The 13443-nt window shown below is 42.1% G+C and overlaps 2 protein-coding genes across 2 annotated transcripts; one reads left to right on the plus strand and one right to left on the minus strand.

Moving 5' to 3' along the window:
* Positions 1 to 1287: 1287 nt before the first annotated feature.
* On the minus strand, positions 1288 to 11322 carry LOC663468 (uncharacterized protein). Its single transcript, XM_008193901.3, has 15 exons — positions 11099 to 11322; positions 8410 to 8490; positions 8208 to 8361; positions 7452 to 7720; positions 6955 to 7184; positions 6657 to 6906; positions 6150 to 6564; positions 5471 to 6103; positions 3700 to 3859; positions 3206 to 3651; positions 2777 to 3154; positions 2501 to 2722; positions 2300 to 2452; positions 2122 to 2253; positions 1288 to 2075 (listed from the first exon to the last, which is right to left on the minus strand). The coding sequence occupies exons 1-15, from the start codon at positions 11200 to 11202 to the stop codon at positions 1845 to 1847; spliced, it is 3858 nt and encodes a 1285-aa protein (XP_008192123.1). The 5' UTR covers positions 11203 to 11322; the 3' UTR covers positions 1288 to 1844.
* Positions 11323 to 11362: 40 nt separating this feature from the next.
* Positions 11363 to 13373, plus strand: LOC663490 (transmembrane 7 superfamily member 3). The gene is made up of 6 exons (XM_008193902.3): positions 11363 to 11523; positions 11574 to 11894; positions 11946 to 12539; positions 12585 to 12737; positions 12786 to 13046; positions 13101 to 13373. The coding sequence occupies exons 1-6, from the start codon at positions 11478 to 11480 to the stop codon at positions 13274 to 13276; spliced, it is 1551 nt and encodes a 516-aa protein (XP_008192124.1). The 5' UTR covers positions 11363 to 11477; the 3' UTR covers positions 13277 to 13373.
* Positions 13374 to 13443: the final 70 nt, after the last annotated feature.

Here is a 13443-nt window from a genome sequence, read left to right on the forward strand (position 1 = left end):
TAATAAAATGTTGTTAGCTTTCGTTTGCCGTCTTTACCTAATGCTAGCTCTTTGCCGCTTGAAATTTGACCAAAAAAAAAAATAAAAGTTAATAATAATTGTTAAAATACCACTTTTAACTGTATCCACACTTATTAGCGGCCTTGTATTTTTGTAACTTAGCATCGGAACACAACAATAGTCAACCAAAAGTTCGGAGAAATCGCCAAAACCCATAACTTTGTAAAACTTTTTGATCGCAAATATCAGGAAACAAGGTTTTTGAGACAGATTGTTCAAGTTTTGGGTTCATTATATATTGTCAACTTTCTCGTTTCTCTAATTAGGTATATATCTAATGAATTCTTTGGCTGTTCGTGACTGCGCCCTCTCGCAGTAAATTCATGTCCATATTGTCGCAAACGACCGCACATGTTAGCCCCACAAGCCGCAGTCCTGCACATATTCGGTGCAATTACGTTAATAGCATGTTTGTAGTCGGCAACAGCTTAATCGCACATAAACAAAATCGAGCAGATTTTCGAGTACCATCGACCCCAGGGGCGAAACAAATGTATCCCATCGCACAATTTGGTCGCACAAAAGACCGGCCCTAAACGACGCATTGTCCCTCATCGTCGCAATTAGCCTGTCATGACTTGCAATCACCATTAACTCGATTTCGTTTCGACAATGCTTGACTCCTCCGGCCCCCAAGACGCATTATTTTTTAGCTCGACTGTGTTTGGACAGCCCTGCGTTTTATTAACGGCCCAACGACCGCCGCCGCTGTTCCCGACGTGTGTCAAGTGCAGTCGAACGCCGGCTCCAATGATCTCTCGTGTTAATTGGATTGGATTTTTAATTAATATGAAAATTTGCACGTTTAATTCTTGTCCGAACGACGAGGGCGTTTGACGTATCGACGAGAGGACGCAATTAATACGCTCCATTTTTGAAAGCGCAACGGATGAGAGCACACGCCCGACCAAGGATAATTGCTCGGTATATCTTGATTTAGGGATTTGGGCCGCCAAAGGCGCATTGACACGGTTTTAGCAAAAATACGGGCCTCACCCGCAAACACCAATTTTTATCAAACCGACTGCAATTAACAATTTTGTCCCAAGTCGCTCTAAATTGGATCGTTTCGACATCAAAGTCGGGCCATTTTCATGGCCAAGGAGCCGACTTCCGGTCTTGTCCCTATATCCGGAGCTACGACTTCCTGGTGGTTTGCAAAGGGATGGTATTTAAGCGCCAGAATCCAATAATATCATTTATTGAAAAACAATTAAAAATTACAAAAGTAATAAAAACTGAGTAACGTAACTGCAATAAGTTTTCAACTGATTTTTTCATTAAAAGCGCAATTGAATCATTTTGTAATATATTATGTACATTAAAATATGTATTTTTTGGCTCCCACATGCAATAGATACGATTTTTAGACACCTAAACGTAATCGAGCCAAATAACTAAGCATTTGGAATGCAATTTCGTAACGACTTTATAATTTTAGAGACGAAAAAACAACTTGAAAACCCTGCTAAATACAGATTAAAGCTTCTAGTCCCTATGTATGTACACACTTCAGAGAGACTCTAAATATCTTTATTTATATAGTTACAAAACTGGAAGATTGTTCATACATACGAAAAAATATAGAAAAGTCGTGTGATATAATATGGTGTATTGAACGATTACAAAAGTGATTGTATGAAATCAAATGTCAATATTGCTCCCAATCTCGAAAAACTTGTATATTTGAGCAACTCAGAAGTATCCAGCGACAGGAAAATTTGGCAAAATGCAACATCCAACATCCAAAGTTATCACAAACTAAAAAGCGCGGCAGTGACTCCCTATTCCTCGGTCTTGTCCGGGTCGGCAGCGATCGATAAAGTCAAAGGCTTCATTTTCAGAGGGTGGCCGTTGGTCTTCAAGTCCTTGAAGTCGCGACTGTGCGAAGACACAGCCCCGGGGCTCACCGCCGATTTTGTCTTGCCTTTGCTGGTGACTTGATCCCTCACGGCCATCTGATACGCCAATTCGAACGCTTGACCCAGAGTCAGAATTATCTCAATCGCCTGCTCCTGTGGAAGAAAATTAGCAAACACGCGCGCTAAGTCGGGGACTCACCGATGAGGTCGATTCGAACACGTGACAATAGAAAGAGTCGCCGTCTTTCGTAATGTACGCGAAATATGATTGGTTATCGGAATCCTGACATGCGCAGTTGATGTTTCGTATCTCGTGTTCGCAAATGGTGTTCTAGAACACTTTACACTCAAACTGGGATATGTACAAGGTGACGTACCTTCGTTATGGGGTTGATGAATTTGACTCCTCGGTACGAAATCGACAAAGTTATTTCCTCGCTTGGTCGTTCTTTGTTTTTGACCACTTTCTGAATCGATTTTTTCGTCGATTCTGTTCCTTTGAATTCGATAATGTTGGTCGAACCCAAATACTAGAAAAATATTTTCAAAATTGTGGCACTGAGTCAGGAGTGGCTCACGTTAGCTGAATACATCACAACTCCGGTTATCAAAAGTATGGGTTGGTGTCTCCATTGCGATTTGATCGAGTTGTTGCCTCCAACAAACATCTCAGCTGGTTTTTTCTTCTCACTTTCTTTGTCAATTTTGATTGGTGGTGGAGGCGCCGGGCGCGATTTTTTATGTCTGTGTCTGATAGTGCCAGTTGAGTGAGCCGAAGGTGATTTTAATTCCTGATTTTTCTGCAAATTATTTTTTACCACCGGATGTCAAAAGCCCGGTTAAAAGTCACTCACAAGTAGGTTTAAATCGGCATTAATCTCTTCGAGTTTTGGCCCTGAAATGATATGTTCCCCGCTACTAACACTAGCTAAAATACGTTTCCTGTGCCCTATCTTATCAATGTCTAAAACGGCCGAAAGCTCAACGTCCCAGATTCGCTTAATTCGCTCCATGTCGTGGTAGAGGTGCTTATTGAAAGTGTCAAAATACTGGTCCAAGTGGATACGACTCAACCAACTTTTGACCGAATTTTGTTCGTTGTTGTTATTGTTATTGAAACTTTGATTGTGAATTTTTAAAGGAAGCTGCTTAACAGCGTCTAAAATTATTTGGCGTTCGAGTTCACTCGTTATCCCCATTTCGCTCAAATCACAATCTTCAATCACTCCGTTCTGGACAAAAAATCTCTGTGATTTACGCACTTTTTGAACGCCTTTACTTACCAAAAAATTGACATCGTCGAAACCGTTTGACATGAAAAGACCGACATAGTCTTGCATTCCTAAAGTCTGCAACCATTTCTCAATCGAATCAGCGTTCAGACTATTCTGCGAGCAACTCAGAGTCATCAACCGACTCTGAAACTCCTTCTCCAACTCCGCCACAAAAACACTCTCCCGGACAATACCGGTCCCAAAACTCGCCATAATTTCCTGAATTTTCGCCCATTCCTCCTGCTCGTCAAACGGGCTCAAGGCCGAAACGCGGTCTTTATTTTCCTTATTCTCGTATTCTTTTTCCGAGCTCGAGGATTTTTCGTTGTCGCTTTTCGCAGCGTCGGTACTCGAACCGTCATAAACGCGTTTTAATTTTTTGAGTGTTTTCGGTCTTTCGGCCGGAGTGTTCGAACTGATGTTTTCCAAGACTCGCGTCGAACCTTTTATGAGACCTACAAGGGGACGGTTTGAGGCGAGTTTTGGGGAAGCACCGAAAGTACCTGCGAAAGGTGCGTCTGAGTGGTACTCTTCGATTATGTTGTCGACACTGCGATCAGACAGCGAGACGCTGCTTGAAAGACTGCCGCTTGATTCGTCGCAGATTAGGAGGAATTCTTCCTCGGTTTCGGTCTCCATGTCTTTGGACTGGCGTTTGTATTCCTGGAGGGTGGCCAGTTATTGACAGGAAAGGAAAATGAACACGAAAAGCCGACAATAACACAAAAATTACTATTTCTGCTTTCGGTTAAAAGGTTCAGGCATATGGACATCGGAGTTCTACCCATATCCACAAATTCAGCTTCAAAGTACGAACTTTTTATTTTTTTTTGAAAGTATAAAAATTAAGCAAAAACAAAATAACTCTGGATTTTGTCTGCTCATCTTGAAAATTTTATCAAATTGATAAATCGCAATCGCAATCACAAATTCTGTTTTGTGTGACTGCTTTTGAATGAATCCAAAATTTCAAAGTGATTGGTTCCTCACGTAATTATAATGGCCGACCTTAAATGGACCAATCATGTACAAAAGTATAATTTTTGAATGAATCAGAAAATCTAAAGTGATTGGTTTTCTTTGAAAGTATGATGGCCGACCTCAAACGGCCCAATCAAAATGCTTACACCTTTTACGGTAATTCGTGCGTATCTTACGTTAATTCATAAAACATTAATGAGTCTGTCAAGTGTCATTGTAGCTTGCATTTATTAATGAATGACCAAAATTAAAAATCACTGCGCGTGCGCGCACTCTTTCCAAATTTGACGTTTAACATTTGGAAAATGAATCCAGAAAGACCGCAAAAAAGACGAAAACTGTGAAACTCCCTTGGACAATTCAAAAGTGCGACGTGTGGCTCGTAAATATTGTATTTTGTACAAAGAGCTCGTGTTTTTTTGCCAAGTGTGTCCCACTTAGGTCGCATGCGGCTCATTGGTGCACCCATAAAAAAATGCCCCTGGGCGACGAAACCACTAAGAGGCCAAATAATACCCCAAAAAGTTACAGACACGGAACAATTGTTGCATTCCCAAGCGTTTAAACACGTTTTTCAGAGATAAACACAATTTTTTGACGATGTTTTGCTAAACCAAGCTGATAATTTATTAAATGGGGGGACGAAAATGAAATTGTTTTGCCGCTTTAGCGTTCTATTGGCACATTGTTTATGCAGAAACTCAATTATTTCGTGAGGAATACCTAGCTAGAAGCCCCCGAATTAGGTCGGAAATGGTGTTACTTTTATGTTCTTCGTGCGTTTATGCAAGTTTTGTAACTAACCACTCAATTATTTCGCACAATTTACTAAAAACTACCCCAAAAATGAGCAAAGTGGGCTATTTGTGACTGTTTCCGGACAAATTTTTCTCTAGGTTAGTTGTGTAGTCTCAACTTCTTAGCATTCTTATGAAAAAAAGGTGTTGGTAAACGGGGTTGCAATAACTGCATTTATTTTTTTGTTTTTTTTTTCAAGTATAGCTTTCCTTGTCCTTTTCGGAAAACCTTAATTAAGATCGTAGTATTTTCTCATACACGCAAACTCGGAGTTTTTTTGTGGTGAAATATCGTAGCTCTTGTCTTCGTCGCTTCAAAACAATAATAACCATGCACAAATAAAAAAACAAGCAAACAAAATACTAAAGCTTTATTCAAATCATAATAACAAATACATAAATACATTTAACAACATAACGATAATTATATACGAAAAAAATGGGACGTATAATACTGTAACAACCATGCCAAGGGTCACTTCCATCACAAGCTTACCTGACTCAGCGGCCTTATTTTCTCATAAATCAGGCTTTCGGCTTGAAGGGCCGAAGGCGGCGGATGATCGGGAGTGGGAGGTTGCTTGTAATGAGTCGGACTCATTGGATAATTACAATTCTTACTCTCCTCATCCCCGATCATAATAAACGCACTGCTGACAAAAGTAGTTTCAGGTGCTGAACTACTCGCTACCGGTTCTTCCTTCTTCGTAAAATCGTACTCTTCGTAAACTTCCGGGTTTCTTCGCAACTTCCGCCGGGGATTCTGCTGCTTGATGATCATATTTTCGTACATTGACGTAATCGCGACCGGTTCGTACTTCTTCCGACAGTCCAAATCTTCACTCTTGCCTCTATGTAGCTCCTTGGGACGCTCCTCATCTTCGTCAAGTGCTATGTTGAAGACGTTCATTTCGACGTACTGGTCCATGCTGCGCCCGTGGCTTAGCCTCTCCCGTCTCGCGTCGTGCTCCACGTCGTTCAAATTTCCCTGGCTTCTGGTACCGCTATGTGCCAAAAATAAGTACTCATAAGCACTGTTGGTGACACCGTCGACTGACATCGACATGGGCTGGAGGTGGGTTGGAGACACCGAAAGGTTCCGACGTGGCGGCTTCTTCGGAGGCGTAGGCTACTCGAATTAATACCGAAAAGGACAATTCCAGGGTCGCACTTACCGAAACTTTATTCGAACTCGGACTGTGCCCCCCGCGCACGTTATTCATGGGGATGTAGAGCGGCACTCCGCCGGAATCCGGACGCCGGGGATACCCCGAACTGGACGCCGTCGACGACAAACTAATCTGATCAGATTCCCGACTCGTGCACAGATAATTCAAGTCTTCCGAATGGACACTCGTGTCCATAAACTGTTTAGGAACGCAGGGAATCTGATACAGACTGTTATCGCTCTCCCTGGAAGAATCAGAATTTCTACACTCGCATGCTGTGTGGTACGTGTCAGTGGAAGTCGTGCTGGATTTTCGGAGCGAGAACTGTTCCTTAAACTTAAAAGTTATGCCGTCCAAGGGAGACAAATCGGACGAATCACGTTTTTTTAAGGGTAAGCTTTGGTACGGCTTGGTGTTACGCCTAAAACATGCATTACGGAAGCGGGGACAGAAAATCAGAAAGGACTCGACATGCATTGTTTGTTTCATCATCTACTCGCTACAGTGACTTACATCGAAATGCCGGAAACCCCCGAAACTCGCCGATCTTCGAATCCCTCAGGCGGCCTGGCATGCCGCAAGTCCCACCTTTGCGGGGAAGTCCCGGGCGACGGGTCCGTCGTAGACGACCGTGCATTCTTCGAGGACGGTCGCACGTTTTCGTACGGACTCCCGATATCCGAGTCAGTGCTCGGAAGCGGCGGAAACGGGTGACTTATGCTCTCCCCGTCGCTGTCCACTATCGTCAAACCCTTCTTATGCCCTAAACAGAACAACCTCGCACCCGTTTCATTTTTCCGCACTTCCTTACGTTTCAAAATCCCCATAATCTCCTGCGAGGCTTGCGCCGTATTAAACTGACTCAACAAATCCATAACCGTGTAATTATGCGAATCTCTGATCGCCGTATTGACCCCGTGTTCCAGCAAAGTCCTGACGACTTCGACTTTACCGCAGAGTGCGGCTTCGTGCAGGGCCGTCCCCGACTTCGTCCGCATGTTAACGCTGAATCCCGCCCGCAATAATACCTCGACTACGGCCCTGAAATTAATCGACTAAATGGCATACACCTGTGGTGATGCTTGCGCCGGATTAGAGAACGGTGGATGAACTGCAATATGTGGAGCGATGGCATGTGTATGCAATCTGGTTGAGCGTTCGCATGGCAGCACACGCATATTGCGTACATAACACACAACCAAGGGCGGCGGGGCGGCGCGCAAAGGTCGGGGGCGGCAAATGAATGGAGGAATTTTGGAAGTGGCGATTAAGCAAAACTGGGAAAAAGTTTAATTTGCGTCCACTCACTTGTGGCCGTTCCTGCTGGCGAGGTGCAGCGGCGTGTGCGGGTAGACGGTGTCCGGAGCGGCCCTCTTCAGGCACTGGATCAGGCTGGGGTCGGTCCTGACCAGCAATTCCACCGTTTCCAATCTCCCGTACTGAGCCGCCAAATCCAGGGCTGTCTCCCCGCGACAGTTGCGAATTCCCGGATCGCAAGCGTGCTCCAAAAGGAGGGAAACGACGGCCGTATGGCCGTACTGAGCGGCACAATGAAGTGCCGTCTCGTCATCTTGAGTCTGCAATTCGATACGAAGGCCGTCATTCCACTAATCCTTTGATCCTTCGTCGACGATGGCCACTCGTGACGCTAATTAAGATAGTGGATGACGCGACGTTGACAGACGAAAGGTCGTTCAAGTGGCCATCGGCATGAAGGGATCAGGGATTAAGCCGAAAGACCCTCGCGTGCCAATCAACGGTTTGACTTCCACACGAATCAATAGACAACATTACGGTATTACCCTGCTGTTTGACCTTCACAACAATTTCTCCTTCAATACCAGCCATTCATCAGGCCAACCATATCAATTTTTATTCAAAAACATGTGAAAATAATTTAGGGTAAAGGGAGGAAATGATAATAAAACCTGCACGACAAAGTAAGAGCGGTAGTGAAAATTTAACGAAGCACATAAGAAAAAACACTTCACTACGGAAGATAAATTCTTTGTGCAATCATAATTTGTTTTTTGTCATTATTATTGTTATTCTTTCCTGACGTACCGTCAAGTTCACGTTACAGATCGAGGGCCCGCTCAGGAGGAGCTTCACGATGTCGACGTTTCCGGACCAGGCGGCGAGATGCAGAGGCGAGGAGCCCTTCACATCTACGATATTCGTAGAGGCGTCGTGGTCGAGTAGGAGTTTGACGATTTCTCTGTAAAACAATTCAAACACCTGTCCTTGGGTGTTTTTTCTCCCCTACCTGTGTCCGTTGAGGGCGGCATGGTGGAGGGCGGAATATCCGCTGCTGTCTTGCACGTTGGCTCCTGGCCCCCGACGCAAGCTACAATCGACGACAGAATTAGCGGTTTCGAAAGGGTGTGGCGTCGGCATTTATATCGATCGACTTGGAATTCGAGGCGATTTTTCGGTGGTTTACCAGTCAAGGACGAAAATTGCAACAGGGGGGAGATTAAGACGATTACGATCGATTGTTTGTTTACGTTTGGTTGGGAGGAATTTTATCGCTTATCATTGGGATCGTTATTAGGTAAACGACGGTTTTTACACGCGACATAGTGCAAATGTGTGGTAATGACTCTAATTAGCGGAAAACGCTCATAAAATTGTTGACTAGTGGCGTTTGTAGCTTTTAATACATTTTAATAGTAATTAGCTTTAAAAGAGTTACAAAAAAGTATTTAATTATGTAAATAAAAATATTAATTAGCGGACTTTTATATAATGTGTACGCAGTTTATTAATTACCTGCAAGGCTAATTAATTAAATCTTTTGTTGGAGATAAGGCAAAAACAATTAGCAACACAATTTTAAATCCGTGTGTTTCCTTTGTGTTTTACCTTTTGATGCAATTTAAATTTCTAAAAAAGGCCATTTTTATTTCGCTTCCCATTACTTTTTTACTCTGCTTTTATTTTAACAACTTCCTTGTTGCTTTATCAATACAAATTCAAGCCTTTCACATGAGCATTTTTTTAGTTATCGACTGTCTAACCAAATGTTTATGTTTTTTATCAGATAAAAAATCCAACAAATGATAAATTATAAATTTGGAAATCACGAGACAACTTACCACAAACAGGAAAAACGGAGTAATGATTTATTTATTTATTTTTTGAGATCCACAGTTTCTGGTTCTTTTATAATTATAAGTAAGACCTTGTGCATTTTTTCTACTTTCATAATTGTTTTGCTATATTTCTTTTATGGATAGGTAATGCCTTGTGGTTAATTTTCTGTATTTTTTTCCTATTGCTTGGCATGCCTTTTAATATTTTTTTCAAATGGCTTTTGAGCTTCCCAGATTAGTTTTATTATTTTATAAATATTTATTTCATGTACGGAAGGGTAAATAATAAAACGAAATTAAATTGTTAAAACATTTGGCGCTTTTATTTTATCGATAGAAATACAGCAAAGCATAAATTTGGAAAAAACCTTTTTGTTAACGTACGAGGATAAATTGAAAAGTCTCCGGCCTAGCTAGGGCGTTTTTCTTGGATTTTTTGTTTTAGCTGGTCCAGCAGGGAAGCATAATATGGGCCGTTGATTGTTTTTCCTTTTTCCAAATAATCTATGAAAAGAATACCCTTAGCATCCCAATACTGACTTTTCCGGCCGACCGAAGTGTTTTCGCTTTCTTCGGAACGGGTTCCCCCTTTGCAGTCCATTGTTTAGACTGCTGTTTGGTTTCGGGTGAATAATGGTGAATCCACGTCTCATCTACAGTTATAAATCTTCGTAAAAAATCCACCGGATTGTGTTGTAAGCGGGCCAAACACTCCTCAGAAATCATTTTTCTAATCAATTTTTGCTCTGGTGTGAGCAGTCGCGGCACCCATCGCGCAGATAACTTTCTCATATCCAACACTTCAGTTAGGATGTAATGTACCCGCTCCGTTGAAATGCCCACAGCTTCTGCTATCTCTACCAATTTTGACCGGCGATCATTCAAGACAATTTTATGGACTTTTTCTACAATTTCTTTGCACGTAGCGGTTTTTGGTCGTCCTGAACGTGGTGCATCTTCCGTGCTTTTACGACCACGTTTAAAGTCCGCGACCCAAGTTTTAATTGTCGTGTAAGAAGGAGAAGAGTCGCCCAATGTATTGTCCAGTTCAGATTTTATATCCTTTGAGGATAGCCCTTTAATAAAAAAATATTTGATCACTGCACGAATCTCAGTTTGCTCCATTGCGCACAAACACCAAACTACATCGAATTCAAACAACTGGCAAATAATTATTATTTGACCGATGTTTTTGATATTCCAAGGCACGACTAATAAAATATGAAAGAATATAATGCCATAATAAAATCTGCCAAATTTGCATCCTATCTAGGCTAGGCCGGAGACTTTTCAATTTATCCTCGTAAAACTCTGCACCGATCATCTTTCGTACTTTCGTTTTCGTGCTCACTTTCAGATTTATGAATCTGTAAAAGCGATAATAATAACAGTAATAACAAGCTCATTAAATAAAACGTAAATAAACAAAGCATAGAAATAGAACAAGTTTAGAAATAAAATAACAAATTGTGTAACGGTTTTCCAGTCAATAAGTTTGCAATTTTCCACTTCAGGCGTCTTAACGATTTAACAATTGTCAATTTACAACCCATTAGTAAACCTGTTGGTACAAATACCTAAACCTTGACCAAGAAACTAGGTGTAACAGGTTACCCTAAATTGGGAGAAAGTGGGCCACAAAACACACCCGAAATTTCTGGATTTGGTTAAAAAATTCCGGGAAATGGCTAATTCAGCAATTGCCCCCTTGTACTCCCCACGTGGGGCTGTGCTGACTCATACCTTTCGCGAATTTCTACACTGATTAAGAGCAAAAGTGTGATTCAACGATCGACTTTTCCGCGCTGTACCCCTCATGGTTCGCCCCCCGAAACCCGCCAGCTGATCACAACAACCCACCTTGCAAGAGGGCCACTCCTTTTAGCCCTTTGCCCTAGGATTTTTTCCACGACGGCCACGTTGCCCTTGCGGGCCGCCTCCAGCAACTCTTGGTCCTTCCCCATTGTGCCCCCGCACCGACAAATCCAACATTTAAATTAATTCCATCGCACAACACCGATTTACTCACTACCGTAGTACAAATTCATTGATCGGCTGTCAACCATGACACTACGGTGGCGGCACTAGCGGCAACTGTGGCAATTTGCGCTCATCCCAGGATGAAATCGCCCAAATCCCCCAGAAGTTACCAAGTGATCGCGTCCGCAAGTTACCGGAGTGTTTATGTTTTGGTTATCAAAATCGATTTATCGCATTTTTTGGAGTGAAAGAATGTAAAATGCGGGTTTTTATTGCGTTTTTCTTGTATTTCGCACTCAGTGAAGGTATTGCCTAGCGCCTTGATAGTGACAGATGACATAACCCAATTTTTTAGGACGTGTCATAACATTTGATTTATCAAATTATGAGCCCCAAAATGCCACGACACAGGTACAAAAAGTGCACGTCAACTTGACCCGTGTTACGCAAATTTGGGTCGTTAATATACCCGAGACTGTCGGCTTTTTTATTGTTCAAATTCATTCATTTCCCGATAACGTAACCCTATCTTCATCACCTAAATTCAAGTCAAAAACAACAATAAAAGGGGCCAATGTGGGCTTGGTTTCCTTTAATTTAAGTGATACGATGTTTTACGTTAGAAATAAAAATGAAACTCGGGCTTTAATCGTTGTGACAATTTATCAAACCGAAGGTAAAAAATACCCCATTTTTAAAGCCCAAATAATGCCTGAATCATTCTCAGATCCCGTTCCCGGGGGCTGTAACTTGTCGTTTCCGACCGAGTATGCCCCCTACCAACTCGTCTCAAACACTGACGAAGTTGTTGTAGTCCAAAGTCAGCCCCCTTCAATAATCGACGCCACCTGTGATAAAAACAAGTTACAAGTCGATATGTACCACTTGTATCTGCACGAGAATAACTACGACCCGTCTTACTACTTTGGCGGAATTGAGCGAATGTTGACCGTTGACTTAATTAAAAAAAACGGCTATAAAGTCTCAACAGTCGATGGTTATTTCAAATACCGCAAATTATACTCCGCCTACAGGGGCGTAGGTCAAGTTTTCGCAATCGTAGCGACAAACGGTAACGTAAGCTCGGCCTACGTTCCCGCAGTTTCGTACAGTTGCGACCTAACGCAGCCCGAAACTTGCACCGGCCCTGTCACCCCTCATTGGAAACTAATCTGCGCAATAATGACAATTTTTGGGGTCTTTGTGTGCTTTTTTGGGCACAGATTTTTCAGACTCACCCTGTTTTTGGCCGGTTTTACACTGGGCCTGTTCGTAACTTACGTTATCTTGTCCTTGAGTAGCAACAGTTTAACAGTTGAAGGTAGTTTTTTGGCGCCAAAAATGCCAAACTGACGGTTGTTTTTAGAAAAAGCGACCACTTCGATTATTATAGGGATGATATACGGGGCGGTTTGGTTACTAGTTTGGTGGAAATTTGGAATCCCGATTTTCTCGGCCGGCTTGACGTTTTTCATGGCGGCCTTTTTAATGGCCTCTATTATTTTTTATTCGGGCATTTGTGAGTTTTTTATGTTTTTTTGTATGAAACATGAAAATTACATTTTAGCCGATTTGTGGATTTTTCGCAACAATGCCAACTTCTGGCTCACTTTCGCCTCAATTGTGGTCACTTTTCTCACAATTTGGACGATGTGGACTTTGGAGGGGCACATTTTCGGGTGTAGTTTTCTGGGGGCGTATTCCTGCGTTGCCGCGTTGAATTATTACATCGGCGGAAATTTGCAATATATTGTTATTAATTCCTTCAGGAGAATAGCCGTCAAGAATTTTAATATGGCAACAGTGGACCCTCCGTTTCAAATTTTGGGTAAATCAGTTTTTTGGGGAGGTTTTTAAGCGTAATTTTTTCGTTGTGTTGTAGATATTTCGCAGAGTATTTTGTTGGTGGTGATGACCACTTATGGCTTTTATTACCAGATGAAAGAACAAAGGGGGAAGCCGCCGTTCCCTCCACATCGGTACACAAGAATTGAAGAAGGGGTGAGCGAGAGGACTCCCTTGGTGGGAAATAGTGGGGTTATTTATTCTGATATTTAAACCAGTGATACTTTATTGAGTCTGCGGTGCTTTATTAAGACTCTCTTTTATGCCAGACTGATGTAATTATTTTTTAATAAAAGACTTTTTACCACCACTGTTTTTCGATTTATTTTTCCTCATATCTGACTGATCCTTAATTCACAATCCTTATAAAGTCGTACGAA

Source organism: Tribolium castaneum, chromosome 9, assembly GCF_031307605.1.
Source record: "Tribolium castaneum strain GA2 chromosome 9, icTriCast1.1, whole genome shotgun sequence".
In the NCBI taxonomy this organism is placed as follows: Eukaryota; Metazoa; Arthropoda; class Insecta; order Coleoptera; family Tenebrionidae; genus Tribolium; species Tribolium castaneum.

Coding starts and splice junctions, on each gene's coding strand:
- LOC663468 (XM_008193901.3), bottom strand. CDS start 11,202: ATGGGGAAGGACCAAGAGTTGCTGGAGGCGGCCCGCAAGGGCAACGTG. Junction 2,723..2,776: donor ATGCCGATTTAAACCTACTT/GTGAGTGACTTT, acceptor AATAATTTGCAG/AAAAATCAGGAATTAAAATC. Junction 2,076..2,121: donor TGTTCGAATCGACCTCATCG/GTGAGTCCCCGA, acceptor TTTCTTCCACAG/GAGCAGGCGATTGAGATAAT.
- LOC663490 (XM_008193902.3), top strand. CDS start 11,478: ATGCGGGTTTTTATTGCGTTTTTCTTGTATTTCGCACTCAGTGAAG. Junction 11,895..11,945: donor GACAATTTATCAAACCGAAG/GTAAAAAATACC, acceptor AATCATTCTCAG/ATCCCGTTCCCGGGGGCTGT. Junction 12,540..12,584: donor CAACAGTTTAACAGTTGAAG/GTAGTTTTTTGG, acceptor GGTTGTTTTTAG/AAAAAGCGACCACTTCGATT.